The sequence below is a fragment of the Theropithecus gelada genome, chromosome 18 (genome assembly GCF_003255815.1).
Source record: "Theropithecus gelada isolate Dixy chromosome 18, Tgel_1.0, whole genome shotgun sequence".
NCBI lineage: Eukaryota > Metazoa > Chordata > Mammalia > Primates > Cercopithecidae > Theropithecus > Theropithecus gelada.
In genome coordinates, this window is record NC_037686.1 from 10,566,305 (window position 1) to 10,581,709 (window position 15,405).

General features: G+C 36.7%; 1 protein-coding gene across 1 annotated transcript in view; it reads right to left on the minus strand.

The window, feature by feature from the left end:
* The window catches only part of SMCHD1 (structural maintenance of chromosomes flexible hinge domain containing 1), a 161,862-nt gene that overhangs the window by 106,748 nt on the left and 39,709 nt on the right, over nucleotides 1–15,405 (minus strand). The window contains exons 6-10 of the mRNA XM_025365383.1: nucleotides 10,437–10,551; nucleotides 10,198–10,317; nucleotides 3,972–4,138; nucleotides 1,217–1,307; nucleotides 311–521 (exon numbers count right to left, since the gene is read on the minus strand). Coding sequence (XP_025221168.1) covers nucleotides 311–521; nucleotides 1,217–1,307; nucleotides 3,972–4,138; nucleotides 10,198–10,317; nucleotides 10,437–10,551 — 704 coding nt within the window. The remainder of the gene's footprint in view (nucleotides 1–310; nucleotides 522–1,216; nucleotides 1,308–3,971; nucleotides 4,139–10,197; nucleotides 10,318–10,436; nucleotides 10,552–15,405) is intronic.

Below are 15,405 nucleotides of genomic sequence, written 5' to 3' on the forward strand. Positions count from 1 at the left end.
AAACTGCAACAAGGATAAAGAGAAGAGAACATATAAACGATTAATATGCATACATATCTAAAAGTTTGGTTTCATAACAGAACTAAAAGAAGAGTTCATTAAAGATGTATTCATCTAGAAACGAACGTACATAAAAATCAGGAATTACAAAAATTACAAATACCTAAAACAACCTAAGACCTGCATAAGAAAAAGTTTTAATATTTATTTTTCTAACCTAAATAGCCCAACTGATAATCATTTAGAAAAACAAATCGCTGTCCCAAATCACAACTTCGTATTTTATAACTAAGATAACAGATTAACATACTTGATGGAAAGCATGGATCATCAGGGTAGGTTTCTCTATCATATAAGAATGGATGATAACGGATAATCCCTTCCACTACACCATCTCCTTCAACATGAGCTTTGAATTCAAAACTGTCAGCTGCTGTGTTTACATACAACGTCTGCATGTCGTCTTGTATTTCCCTTAGGTTGACAATCTTAGGTACCTTCCCTTTTTCAAACATAGAAATCTAAAATAAAAATGAAACAAAAATAATTAAATTCCATGGTAACTTTACTTTTGTTCTCAGCTATGATTCAACAATAGAATAAGCAAAAATTCTGTTTATTTGTACAAGTAATAATCTGGCTCAATGAAATATATATATTTATATATGAGTTAAACAGCTTTAAGTAGCATCTCAATAAGGAATATACTACTAAAAATTATAAGCAAAGAAACAGCAAATCAGAGCTGAAGGACAGAAAAGTCACAATAATTCAAGGTTTCTTGCTAGAGGTAGGAAGTGGGACAACATTGTATGTGAAATTCTAACATGTGGGTTAGGGTATTGAGAATCCAATACTCAAATGCTCTGTGCCGCTAAATCTTGTCACCATCATACAACTTCTACAAACAAAAGGAAAGCTACGTTATCTCCCTTTTCCTCCATGCTTCAAAAGATGATTGATGTTCAGTAACAATGCATAGCTCTACAGAAGAGAGACAAAAAAAGATAAACCAAGCACTACAGTAAATAAAGGTTCAAGAAAAATACATCTAGGAAAAATCTCTTTAGTTGGATATCAAACAATCAAAGTAGTTTGGTAAAAAACAAGGAGAGAAGTTGTCTAATTATCGAGTGTTTTTTATTAGCCCAAGTCATTTAGAACTGGAACAAATATCTCATAATTTTTAATATTTTAAGATGGATTTTTCTCTTACTTCAATATCAATATTGTTGAAAGGTTCAACTTCTTTTGATGTTCGTATTTCATTTCCTTTTGGGCCATGAATATAGTAATGATAAATATGCCTAAAAGAGAGAAGAATAATTTTATACTTTTAATTCACATAAAATTATAGTTAATGTAATCTTCTATCAAAAAATTTTAACACTATTTACTAGGTATCAAGCACTTTATTAAGCATTTTTAAACACATATTCCATTTAATGGTAAAAACAATTGAGATGCAGGTATTATTGCATCTCATTTTACAGATATAGACCCTGGGGTACAAGGAGTGTATGTAAGTTATCTGACATCACAGAATAGAGTTAGGGAGCTGTGGGCTTCAACTCAGGTCTTCCCAACTTTAAAGACCATATACACCACTTCCAAGAGGAATAATTCATCAAATAAATATAAATTAGACAGCAAGAGTCTATAATGCTACTTGCCAGGTACACTCCAGAAAGGACTCAATTATCGGGGGTAAACTGAATTCGATATCTAATCTCAATACGAGAATATCATTCTAGAACAGCAGTCCCCCACCTTTTTTGCACCAAAACCAGTTTCATGGAAGACAATTTTTCCAGGGATGGGAGTTGAAGGGGGGTGATTTGGGATGAAAATCTTCCACCTCAGCTCAATAGGCATTAGAGTCTCATAAGGAGCACGCAATACCTCACAAGCACAGTTCACATTAGGGTTCATGCTCCTATGAGAAATCTAGTGCTGCCACTGATCTGACAGAAGGCGGAGCCAGGAGGTAATGCTCACTGGGGCCCACCACTCACTGTGGGGCCGGGTTCCTAAAAGGCCACAGATGGGTACCAGTTCACAACCCGGGCGTTGGGAACCCCCGTTCTAGAACATTCATCTCTCTTCTCCTATAGCACTGAGACAATCTTATCCTAATATTCCAAAAACAAAACTACTAAGTTTGACATCATCTCACTGAAAACCAACACTCTGGAAATCAACACCTCTTTACTTTTTAAGAAAAGGTTTAAAAAGATTATATTTTGGTAATGTTGTTCAGGATTATAAAATACCATGTCTTTATTCGCAAAATAGAAATTTGCAATATTTCTTCATAATCGTTCTTTATTAGATCAAGAGTATATTTAAATTATGTGTTAATGTACACTGAGTTCCTTCAATAAAAAGAAACTATAAAATAGCTAATAAAATAAGTACCTGAAGAAAACTGCAAAGTCCTATTTAAATACCTTGGGTAACAGGGATAATAAACAGAAATATTCAACAAGAAAAAAGGTATTCCTAAAATCAAATTTATTTTCCCATAAAAAAATTTTTAAAATTCTCTTAGCATATAATTATGTATAAAATTGAGACTCTCAAATTAAGAGCAACAGTCTTTTGGGTAAATGTAAAAAGATGCATTTTTAAAATATGAATTTTGAGCAAATGTACCCATTTTGCAAGTCTCAGTAATTCAGACTAATGCAAATCAGGGAAACAATACAGTAAATCGTACGTACCACATAGCTATAAAAAAAAATTGGGGGGCCAGGCGCAGTGGCTCACGCCTGTAATCGCAGCACTTTGGGAGGCCGAGACAGGCAGATCACGAGGTCAGGAGATTGAGACCATCCTGGCTAACATGCTGAAACCCCGTCTCTACTAAAAATACAAAAATTAGCCAGGCGCAGTGGCGGGCACCTGTAGTCCCAGCTACACGGGAGGCTGAGGCAGGAGAATGGCATGAACCCAGGAGGCAGAGCGTGCAGTGAGTGGAGATCATGCCACTGCACTCCAGCCTGGGCGACAGAGCAAGACTCCGTCTCAAAAAAAAAAAAAAAAAATTTTAGGCCGGGCACAGGGGCTCACGCCTGTAATCCCAGTACTTTGGGAGGCTGAGGTGGGCGGATCACCTAAGGTCAGGAGTTCAAGACCAGCCTGGCCAATTACGGTGAAACCCTGTCTCTACTAAAAATACAAAAATTAGTCGAGTGTGGTGGCACGCGCCTGTAATCCCAGCTACTCGGGAGGCTGAGGCAGGAGAATCGTTTGAACCCAGGAGGCGGAGGTTGCAGTGAGCTGAGATTGCGTCATTGCACTTCAGCCTGGGCAACAAGAGTGAAACTCTGTCTCCAAAACAAAAAAAAAAAAAAAAAAAAATTAGAGCCATTAAATAACTATTCCTCTGATTTGGCCTAATGGGATATAGAGTCCCTACAAGTTTTACTGGAATAAAAACACATGATTATTTTCAGCACTAATGTCATACAGGCACATACATACATATATTATTTTAATAGGCTTGATGCATTCATTCACTTAATAAACATCTGACCTCTACCATGTAGCAAGTATTCTGCTAGTAGACATTGGAGACACAGCAGTGAATTTAACGACAAAAATAAATATATATGGTATGGAAGATTATGACAGGTGCTATGGAAAAGCAGCACAAAACGGGGTCGTGGAAGTGATATAGTGCTCAATTTGACAAACTGTGAAGTTCATTTTTAATTTTATAGTATTGTCAAAATCCTGTGCCTCAAATAATGCTCAGTACACTAGAGATGATCTATAAATACTTACAGAATAAAAGAATAGAGAGCTGTTTTAACACCAATATCAGAGTACTGGATAATATCAGAGTACTGGGAAGAAAATGAGATAGGAGCAAAAAGGATACCAAAGAGGCTTCAATGTATCTGTAATATTTTCAGTCTTAAAAAAGTTAAGTACCAACATTTCCTAAACCAAATATAATTACTTACGCTAACTGTCGTGTCCAAAGGTGGAAATAATTTTTCAAGTACTGTATGTGTTCTGGTTGTACCCCTGTGATAACCACAGCAGTAAAGCTATCTTTTTCCTTCTCCTCTATGATAAGATTATGTAGAAATCTTTCATCATCATTTGTAATGTGAACAGAATCAGAGGGCTACAAGAGTGAACACAAATACAACAGATTAAATCATCTAAATTATAATTATACAAATAGCTATTGCATCAAATTTTAATGTGATTTACTTGGAGTTTCACAAACAGGCTTCAGAAAAGCTTTTGGAGGACACTGGCCCAATATAACAAACTGGCTGAGCATGTGACAACACTGTGAAGACAAGGGAACTTTCACACAGACTGCTAAACTAGCATGCATAAAGAGCACCCTATCTTATAATGATAAACCAATTTTAGAATCATAAAGGAAAAGGTAAAGACAAATACCGAGTTTTAAAATGCCTTAAAAAATTGAGGACACTTACCCTAGGGTAGAATGAACCCTTGCTTGGGAGACCTACCACTTAACTTGGTCAGGACCAATGTCCAGCCCTCCATGTTCAAGAAAACTACAGGGCAGGCTGGACCCAGCTAGCTAAGCCCAAACACATTGTGCTTAAAGGTAAAAATCATCCTGGACACCAGTCCACTTTCAGAGAAAATCTAAATATTCTCTGGAAGGGGGGTAGTAGGGGAATTTGAGGATAAAATTACAAACTTCTCAGTTTGTAGTATGAGTCTATGTTTTAAAAAATTCCAGGTCGGGTGCGGTAGTTCACTACTGTAATCCCAGCACTTGGGGAGGCTGAGGCGGGCAGATCACCTGAGGTCAGGAGTTCAAGACCGGCCTGGCCAACAAGGCGAAACCCCATCTCTACTTATAATACGAAAGCAGCCAGGCGTGGTGGCATGTGCTTGTAATCCCAGCTACTAGGGAGGCTGAGGCAGGAGAACCGCTTGAGCCCAGGAGGCTGAGGTTGCAGTGAGCCAAGATCGCGCCACTGCACTTCAGACTGGGCAACAAGCATGTCTTAAAAAAAAAACAAAACGACAACAAAAAAAACATGGTATGTGCGCACGCGTGTGTGTGCATGTGTGTGTATGTGTATACAGTCATATGCCACATAACATTTCTGTCAACAATTGACTGCAGTAGTCACATAAGATGATACAATATTGTAAAATCAGTGTACCTTTTCTATGTTTAGATATGTTTAGCTACACAAATATTTACCATTCTGTTACAACTGCCTGGGGTAACAAGCTGTACAAATCTGTAGATTAGGAGCAGTACCCTATACTATATAGCCTAGGTGTGTAGTAGGTTATGCCATCTAAGTTTGTGTAAGTACGCTCTATGATGTTCACACAGCAACAAAATACCCTAATGATACAGTTCTCAGAATGCATCCCTGTCCTTAAGTGATAGGAGACTATATCTACTGTGTATGTTGCTATATAGATTTAAAAACTGTGGAAATAAAAACAGATCAAACTATTCTATCTAGGAAATCAGTTGATTTTTAAAAATAAGTATGTATGATTACTTGCTTAACTAAAAACAGTGTTACAGCTCTGATTAATTTCTGATTAAAAAAAATAAATCCTTTAAGACCATACCCCTTCAAAACCATTCTAATGCATCTCTATACACTAAATTGCTAATATCACAGCTACAATATATACAAGTAACATTTCATACACTTTGAGTCAGTAGATTAGTCTGAATTTACTAATGATGCAAATTCATTATCCAAATATTTATCAAGCATCTTCTGTAAGTCCTATGCCTCAACTTGGGCCTAAGGAAGACAGGTTCAAGATAAATAAGACAGTGCCTTTGTGCTCTACAAATTCCATCTGGTAGGAAATGAAAAAAACAAATGATTACAAAACAATATGCCATTATGTATGAAGATATGAACCAAGAGCTGCACAGGTAAAAAGAGGGTGACAGTCACCCAGCAGATGACTGATTAATAACATTCCAGACAAATGAGAACATGATTTCAAGAGCATAAAGGAAATAAGGTAGTTTTAGGATATATGATAAACATATGATAAAAGATAAGGCAGGATGGCTGAATTAGAGCAGTGGAAAGTGGGTGGAAGAGAGGATAGATGAAAGAAAATAATATAAAAGACAAAATTAAATGTGCTGAATGATTAACAAAAAGGATTATCAACTTTAACTGCATGGCTAGTGGATGCCATTAATTGAAAAGGGTAGTTGAGAGGGAGACAGGAGAAAGAGGGAATAAGAAAGGTTTACAGATAATATTTGATCTCTTTCTCTTAAGAGACAGGGTCTCTCTATGTTGCCCAGCTGGTCTTGAACTCCTGGGCTCAAGAGATTCTCCCTCCTCAGTCTCCCAAAGTGCTAAGATTACTGGCATGAGCCACTGTGCCCAGCCAATATTTGACTTCAAAGGTACCAAAAGTGAGTTATTCCTCAAACACCTAAGAAAGAACATCTAATTGAACCTGGAAATGAGTGTACTGGACATGATCAGTTGGTATTCATCACCCATTCCTACTACCTTTTACTGTACTCTCTTGGGCTGCAGAGGTTGGAAGGAAAAAAAAAATACTGTTTGGTTGTGGATGCAAATTAGGTTTCACCAATTAGACATACTAGCCAAAATCTGGACGCCAAAAATGAAGCAAAGGCTATTTCCTGAAGTTTCTTAAAGGTTTTCTGTTATCATACAAGGCACTGAAAGATCAGTAACCAGGTTTCAGGTTTAATGTGTCAAAAGGCCACTGCAGCCCTAGTTATGGCCAGAAATTCTGTTTTCCAGTCGTGGAGCAACTGTGGCAGTGAGAACATTCCAACTTTTGGATCACAGATACAGCAGTGAGTTCCTGAATTCCAGACCCAGTGGTGGTCCTCCAACTGAATGATTATAGCAAATGTTGCAGCATCCCTCCAGGATTAACTTCAGAGTCTTAGTACCATTCTTGAAGGCTTAGCCCATAACTCATTCCTTTGGCCCTTCCAATAATCAGGTAACCACCTGATTCCCTCTGTTAGATATTTTCTGTTTAAAGGGCCTAGGATGGTTTGTTTCCTTTATTGAAGCTAGCATGTTTCAGTGTCTCAGTCTTGAGAAAAGTTTTCACACGAAACACAGATTTGAGAGCTTTTGACATAAGTAGCAAATACACATCTTTAGAAAAGGCAAGACTATTGACTATAGAACAAGAACCACCAACTCCACCCACATTCTGAAAACTGCTCACAGGTCAGAGATACAAGGCCAACAAAAATAGGCTGGAAAAGACTGGTCATAAAAGGAAACGGACCAGGTACTTATGTTTGTTGGGTAGAACTAAGCACAAAATACAGACAAGGCTGGCAGAGAAATGGTGCTCCAGGAGACACAGTTCTATACAAGCTTCGTAATACGCACACAGTTTTGAAAACCACTTAAATTCTCAATTTCTATTTCTCACCAGTTTTATCACGGCAACTAATAACACCATTATATTTTACAGGGCTTTGTGGTGGTTAAGACAAGATGGAATACTGTTATGTAAAAATATCAAAATATGCAATCTGTTAAGTAAATGAAACAAAGAAAAGAAAGTCGTGTCCTGCACAAAGGTATATTAAGTTATCGAGAAAATAAAAGTGGGTAATAAAATGGGAAAAAAAATAATCCAACCCACCAACTAATGAAAGAAAAGGTATTTTTTTTTTCACTTATCAAATGGCCAACATTTTGCTGCCCTTTCCCCTTCTCACTCTTTTGAAAAATAAATGGTCAGACATGTACTTCCATACGGTTGGAAATGTATGTGACTAGGGGTTTAACCTTTCTGACAAGCAATTTTGAAATACATGCCACGAACATTTTAAAAGTTCAAATTCAGGCTGGGCGTAGTGGCTCACACCTGTAATCCTAGCACTTTGGGAGGCCAGGGTGGGCGGACTGCCTGAGGTCAGGAGCTCAAGACCAGTCTGGCCAACATGGTGAAACTTCGTCTCTACTAAAAAAAAAAAAAAAAAAAAAGAAAGAAAATTAGCCGAGCGTGGTGGCATGAGCCTGTAATCCCAGCTACTCGGGAGGAATTGCTTCAACCAGGGAGGGAGAGGTTGTGGTGAGCTGAGATCATGCCATGGCACTCCAGCCTGGGCGACAGAGTGCAACGCCATCTCAAAAAAAAAAAGTTCAAATTCATTATCACAGCTATTAAAATTATAAAAATCTAAACTAAGGAAAAAAATTTTTAATTCAGGTAAAATGTTATGCAAAGATATTCACGGCAATGTCTTTACAATTATTGTAAAATCCTTTAAATAAGCCAAATGCTCAACAGAATCATGAAATTATGTTACAGTCATTGAAGGAAATGTTATAAAGCTACTAAAAACTGCTGTGTATCAAAACAATTTGTAAGATGGGGAAATATTCAATGTGTTAATTTTTAAAATGTGGGATCAAAACTATTAAGTAGGCCAGGCGCGGTGGCTCAAGCCTGTAATCCCAGCACTTTGGGAGGCCGAGACGGGCGGATCACGAGGTCAGGAGATCGAGACCATCCTGGCTAACACGGTGAAACCCCGTCTCTACTAAAAAAAGTACAAAAAACTAGCCGGGCGAGGTGGCGGGCGCCTGTAGTCCCAGCTACTCGGGAGGCTGAGGCAGGAGAATGGCGTGAACCCGGGAGGCGGAGCTTGCAGTGAGCTGAGATCCGGCCACTGCACTCCAGCCTGGGTGACAGAGCAAGACTCTGTCTCAAAAAAAAAAAAAAAAAACAGAAAACTATTAAGTATATATTTTAAAAAGCTGAATTAGAAGGAAATTCACCAAAATGTTTCAGTAGGCTTCTCTAGGACTTGGGAGTATTTTTATCTTCCTTATGCTTTCCTATAAAGCTTCCTACAAGTTATTTTAGAATCAGAAAACCAATGTTCTAAAAGTTCAAAATTACTTTTTAAAAAATTTGTATTGTTTTTGAGACAGTCTTGCTCTATCATCCAAACTGAAATGTAGCAGCATGATCATAGCTCACTTGCAGCTGGGCTCAAGTGATCCTCCCACCTCAGCCTGCCAAGTAGCTGGGACTACAGGTGCGCAGACCAGCACACCCAGCTTTTCTTTTTCTTTTTCTTTTTTTCAGTAGAGACAAGGTCTCCTATGCTATAGAGGCTGGTCTTGAACTCCTGAGCTCAAGCAGTCCTCCCACCTCAGCTTCCCAAACTAGTGGTACTACAGGACTGAGCTACCATGTCCAGCCCCAAATCACTTTAAAATAAAGATTTTCCCATAACTCCAACACTTTCGGAGGCCAAGGTTGGAAGATTACCTGAGTCCGGGAGTTAGAGGCTGCAGTGAACTGTGATAGCACCACTACACTCTAGAGGGACAGAGTGAGACTCCATCTCTTAAAATAATAAGTAAACTAACTTATATATTAAAGATTTTAGATTAAAAATCATGTTTCAGGCTGGGCATGGTGGCTCACGTCTGTAATCCTAGCACTTTGGGAGGCCGAGGTGGGCGGATCACTTGAGGTCAGTTCAAAACCAGCCCGGCCAACATGGTGAAACCCTGTCTCTAGTAAAAATACAAAAAAAGTAGTGGGGTGGGTGTGGTGGGAGGCGCCTGTAATCCTACAATTCCAGCTACTCGAGAGGCTGAGGCAGGAGAATCTCTTGAACCTGGGAGGTGGAGGCTGCAACGAGCTGAGGTTGCGCCACTGCACTCCAGCCTGAGCGACAGAGTGAGACTCCATCTCGAAAAAAAAAAAAAAATCATGTTTCAAACAGAGTTGAAGGGATACACAATAAATATACCATTTACTTGCCACTAAGATTCAAATTTTTTAACATTTTGTCATATTAACACAAGAATTTGAATGCAAACTTGTAACAGCAATCTCTCATTTATTTCTCTTGAGGTCCAATTTCCTGAAAGTACATTACCCTATTACTATTTTTCTACTCTATAATTTTATTATATAACAAAGATTTTAAAATCCAAATTCAGACCAGGGAAAAAAGTTTACAATCCTACAAGCAATTTACAGAAAGCTTAGTAAGCTTTATGAGACAACTTGTCTGAAGATTTTGGCTTGAGAAAGCCCATTTTTGTTGCTAGCATGACTAAAGGAAAGGGTAACTATGAAAATTTCATACCTTCAAGTTAAGTTCTGTCCTACCGTCTATCCAAAGGAGTAAATTTACAATTATGAGTCAAAAATGTATTGTACCTTTCTGTTTCTAATATATCCACTATATATTGCCTCTTTATTTTTCTCCTTCTTCTCAAAATCTTCTTTAGAAAGCACAAGCTCATGAACATCTTGGGAATCTGCAGGTTTGCTTATCATCTGTTAAATATTAAAAAGAGTACTTTTTAAATTCCTAATAAACTGGTTAATGCATTTAGACAGAGTCAACTTCAAAATCTTTTGATCAACTTTCATTTCTAAGAAATCTTTTTACTTACTCTGGCTGATTGTCCAACAAAGAAGACAGCTTGCTTGCCCCCAACACCAAAATAGGAAATATCACTATTTAAACTGCGTGGCACTGGTACTGGACGAACATATCCTGAATGATCACTAAAATAAAACATTACATTAATGCAGTGATTTTAATCAAGCTAGTTAAGTGTCAAAAGAAACTTTCATTGCACTTGTATTCAGTGTTAATGAAATGATCACCATGCCTGCAAACACCCCTAACTGAAAGGTGAAATAATCAGTGTCAAGACATCCACTCCAGTTCATCTCAAAGTGTAGTCCCCAGGCCAGATGCACTAGCTTTACCTGAAAACTTTTAAGAAATGTAAATTCTTGGGCTCAGTCCTACTAAATCAGAAAATCTCTCAGCAAACAGGACTAAATAAGTATTTTTATTATCCTTATGCCTCTAAAACTTTCCTTCAAAACTGTTTGCTACTTCAAAACTTCCTAAAATATTGTCTGAAGAATAATGGTAATTAGAGCAAAGGAGAGTGTCACTTCCATATATCATGATAAATGAAGAGCTCTGAGGGAACACTGCACCATAACAACATTCTGAAGAAGAGGCACCACTGGTCTTTCAAAATATAGGCAAAGTCTCCAGGGACATCATCCCCCAATATCAGAAAGAAACAGAATGGAAGTGAAGCTGGAACCACTATTAAACTCAATGGAAAGATTAAAGAGCAGGTGTGACAAAGCTGGAGAGAATTAGAGAACAGAAAGATGCAAAGAATGTAACCACAGGAAACAAAGAAAGAAAACAAAACTGAAAAAATCAAAGTGGTGTTAAAAGACATAAATGACCAAAGCAAAATATCTCACACAAGATTAAATGTAGTTCTAGAAACAGAAGGGACAGAGAACGGAAAACAGCTGTAAATATGCTTGAACCAGTATGACATGGCTTCACAGATCCAAGAAAACGAAAAGAGCCCAAACAAGATACATAAAAAGAAATCAACATCACTGTAAACACCAAAAACCAAACAGAAGAACTAGAAAATAGGCTGAAAGATAAGACAGGATAAAATAGATTAGCAGGCTTTGACAGTGACAGTATAAGACAGAGAGGAATATTATCTCTGCAGTGCCTGAAAAAAATCTGTTAACCTAAAATTGTCAACTAGAAAAAAATTAAGAATTTATAGATTAAAAACCAAAGTAATTTACCACCAGAAGACTTGTTCTAAATTAATGTTCCCACAAGCACAATCTAACATACAAGAGGTCACCATAATACAATACATACAAAAGTAATTTTTTTAAGTACTACATATGAGACATTTACTGGTGTGGTGAAATAGTGGTATGTGTATATCGTTGAATTTCTAAAAAGTCACACTTTACATACCTTCAATAACAAAACTGTCATTTCAGGAAGAGAGTGACCAAAGCTAATGAAGTCCTTAAGTTGGGGGAAGGAAAATACTTTTAATCCTGAAATCTAAATATGCATGATAAAATTTCAAAGAAGATCAGAGAAGATATAAATTCTAAAATATTAAAAAGAAAAAAGGTGGATCAAGAAAATGAAACAGCAGAAGACAATAAATTTAAAAGAAAACAAAGAAACAGAAACAAAGAATGGGATAACCAAAAACATTTTAATTGGTATAAAAAGTCCTATCCTCATATATAAATAATCAAAATAAACATAAAGACAACATTGAGCAGATAGGACACTGTAATACCAGAGATACAAAACAACAAAAGCACCCAAAAGAGTATTCCCTCACAATACCCCCTCAACATCTACAATCACATCCCCACACAACACACACAAACTGTCGACACAAAATAACACACACAAAATGCCTCCCCACACAACCCTGCATTTATACAAAACACCTCACACAATACACAAACATATCACTACTTTGTTTTTCTTTTTTCCACTTTTTTTTTTTATTATACTTCAAGTTCTAGGGTATATGTGCATAACGTGCAGGTTTGTTACATATGTATACTTGTGCCATGTTGCTGTGCTGCACCCATCAACTCGTCAGCACCCATCAACTCGTCCTTTACATCAGGTATAACTCTCAGTGCAATCCCTCCCTACTCCCCCCTCCCCCCTCCCCATAATAGGCCCTGGTGTGTGATGTTCCCCTTCCTGAGTCCAAGTGATCTCATTGTTCAGTTCCCACCTATGAGTGAGAATATGCGCACACCACTACTTTCAACAGAAACAGACACCACGATGCTACAAAGCATACGCACTGACTTTAAAAAAAAAAATCTTAAGTCAGAGAAAAACAGACAATATGTTCTGAGATATAAAGATAAGACTGACAACAGATTTTTTCTTATAAGTGATGCAAGTTGGTAGAAAATTGAGTGACATATTTAACATATAGGTTTGAGTACCCCTTATCCAAAATGCTTGGGACCAAAAGTATTTCAGATTTCTGATTTCTTTTCCAATTTTGGAATAGACGCATTATACTTACCAGCTGAGCATCCCAAATCTGAAAATGCAACATCTGAAATGTTCCAATAAGCATTTCCTTAAGTGTCATGTTGGTGCTCAAAAAATTTTGGATTCTGGAGCAGTTCAGATTTTGTATTTTTGAATTTGAGATGCTCAACTTGTACTTAAATTTTGTTAAAGTCAAGCTCAAACTAGATGCTCAGCAAAACTATCTTTGGGGTTTGGGGGGAAGAGAGAGATCGTATCAGACATACAAAATCTGAAAAACATTCACCAAGAACAGACTGAATTTATAAGAGAATGTTTAGAAAGATCTTCTCAGAAAGGAAAACAATACTAGACAGATTTACACAAAGGAATAAATACAAGCTCTAGTAAATATGGTAAATATGTGGGTAAACATAAACTGGTTCAGAGACTCAGATTTCGCATGCAAATGTTCATACCAGCATTATCAAAAGACAAAAGGTAGAAACAACTTGTGTCCATTCATCTACGAACTGATAGACAAAATATAATATGGTTGTACAGTGAAGAATTATTCCACCATAAAAAGGAATGAAATTCTGATACATGCTACAACATGGATGATCCTCGAAAATTATGCTAAGTGAAGTAAGTCACGGATGACAAATACTGTATAACGACAAATACTGTACACTTCCACTTAAAGGAGGTACCTTGATTAGGTAAATTCATTGAAAACAGAAAGTATAATAATGGTTACCAGGGGCTACAAGTGGGAGCAATGGGGAGTTACTGTTTAATGAATAAAGCTTCAATTTGGGGGTACAGGGTGAAAAAACTTTCGGAATACATAATAAAAATAGTTGTAAAAGACTGTGACTGTAATTAATGCCATGGAATTATACACTTTAAAATGGTTATAACTGTAAATATTATGTTATTTATATCTTACCACAATTTTTTAAAAGAGAACTGCTTTAAAAAGGGACAGAACAGTGTGCTGTTGGAACACAGAGCAGATGTGTACAGTTTAGCAAGAAAGGTCAGGAAGTTGAGAAGAAGCCTTTTTACATTAAGGAGAGAGGCAAATGATTATTTAAAGCTAAATAACAATACTGTACTTTGACACTGATGCCAAAGTAAAATGTATAAAAACAAAAGTACAAAGACCAAGATAGCATAAATGGAAGTATACTGTTGTGATGTATTTATATGTGAAGTGGTTTAGTATTACTTAATACAAACTGTGATAAATTAAAGAGTTATACTATGAATCCTGGAGTTTCCAGTAAAGTAACAGCTATAGTTAATAAGCCAAAAAGGAAATAAAATGGAATCTCTCTCACTCTTGCTCTCTCTCCCTCTCACACACACACACACACACACACACACACACACACACACACACAATGAATCTGCAATAAGGCAGGAAAAAAAGAAAATGGGAACAAAAAATAGGCAGGAAAAATAAAAAATAAATTAACAAAGATGGTAAACTTAAATCTCAACACATCAATAATCCAATTAAAAAGCAACTGATCTAAACACTCCAATTAAAAGGCAGAGATTGTTAAATATTAAGACACAAATATGCATTGCCTAAAAGAAACTCTCTCTAAATATAAAGAGACAATAGGTTAAGAGGTTGGAAAAAGATTTACCATTTTAACACTAATGAAAAGAAAGCTAGAGTGAATATATTAACACCAGACAAAGTCAATAAAAGACACCAGGAAATGAACAAAGAACAATTAAACAAATAAATGAGTAAATAAAATAGACTATCACTCTTTGTATTATTACATTTAATTACATTATGGATGTAATAATATCCAGTATTATTTTCTTTTCTGGATAATGTAATAATAACCAGTATTGTTTTCCTTTCTGAAGATCTTTCTAAACATTCTTTTATAATTTGAGTCTGTTCTGCATGAATTTTTTTCAGATTTTGTATGTCCGATAGGATCTCTCTCTTTCCCCCAAAACCCAAAGATAGTTTTGCTGAGCATCTAGTTTGAGCTTGACTTTAACAAAATTTAAGTACAAGTTGAGCATCTCAAATTCAAAAACACAAAATCTGAATGCTCATTATACATTCAATTACATTAAATGTAATAATACAAAGACGCTAAATGAAACTGTAAACGTGGTTATAAAACATGACCCAATTATATGTTGTCTATAAGAAACCCATTTCATATATAATAATGAAGGTAGGTTAACCAAAACCCCATCAGTACATCACCATCATCATCAAAGACCAGAGGCAGATAAAACCACAAAGATGGGGAAAAAGCAGGGCAGAAAAGCTGGAAATTCAAAAAATAAGAGCGCATCTCCCCTGGCAAAGGAGCGCAGCTCATCGCCAGCAACGGATCAAAGCTGGACGGAGAATGACTTTGACGAGATGAGAGAAGAAGGCTTCAGTCCATCAAACTTCTCAGAGCTAAAGGAGGAATTACGTACCCAGCGCAAAGAAACTAAAAATCTTGAAAAAAAAGTGGAAGAATTGATGGCTAGAGTAATTATTGCAGAGAAGGTCATAA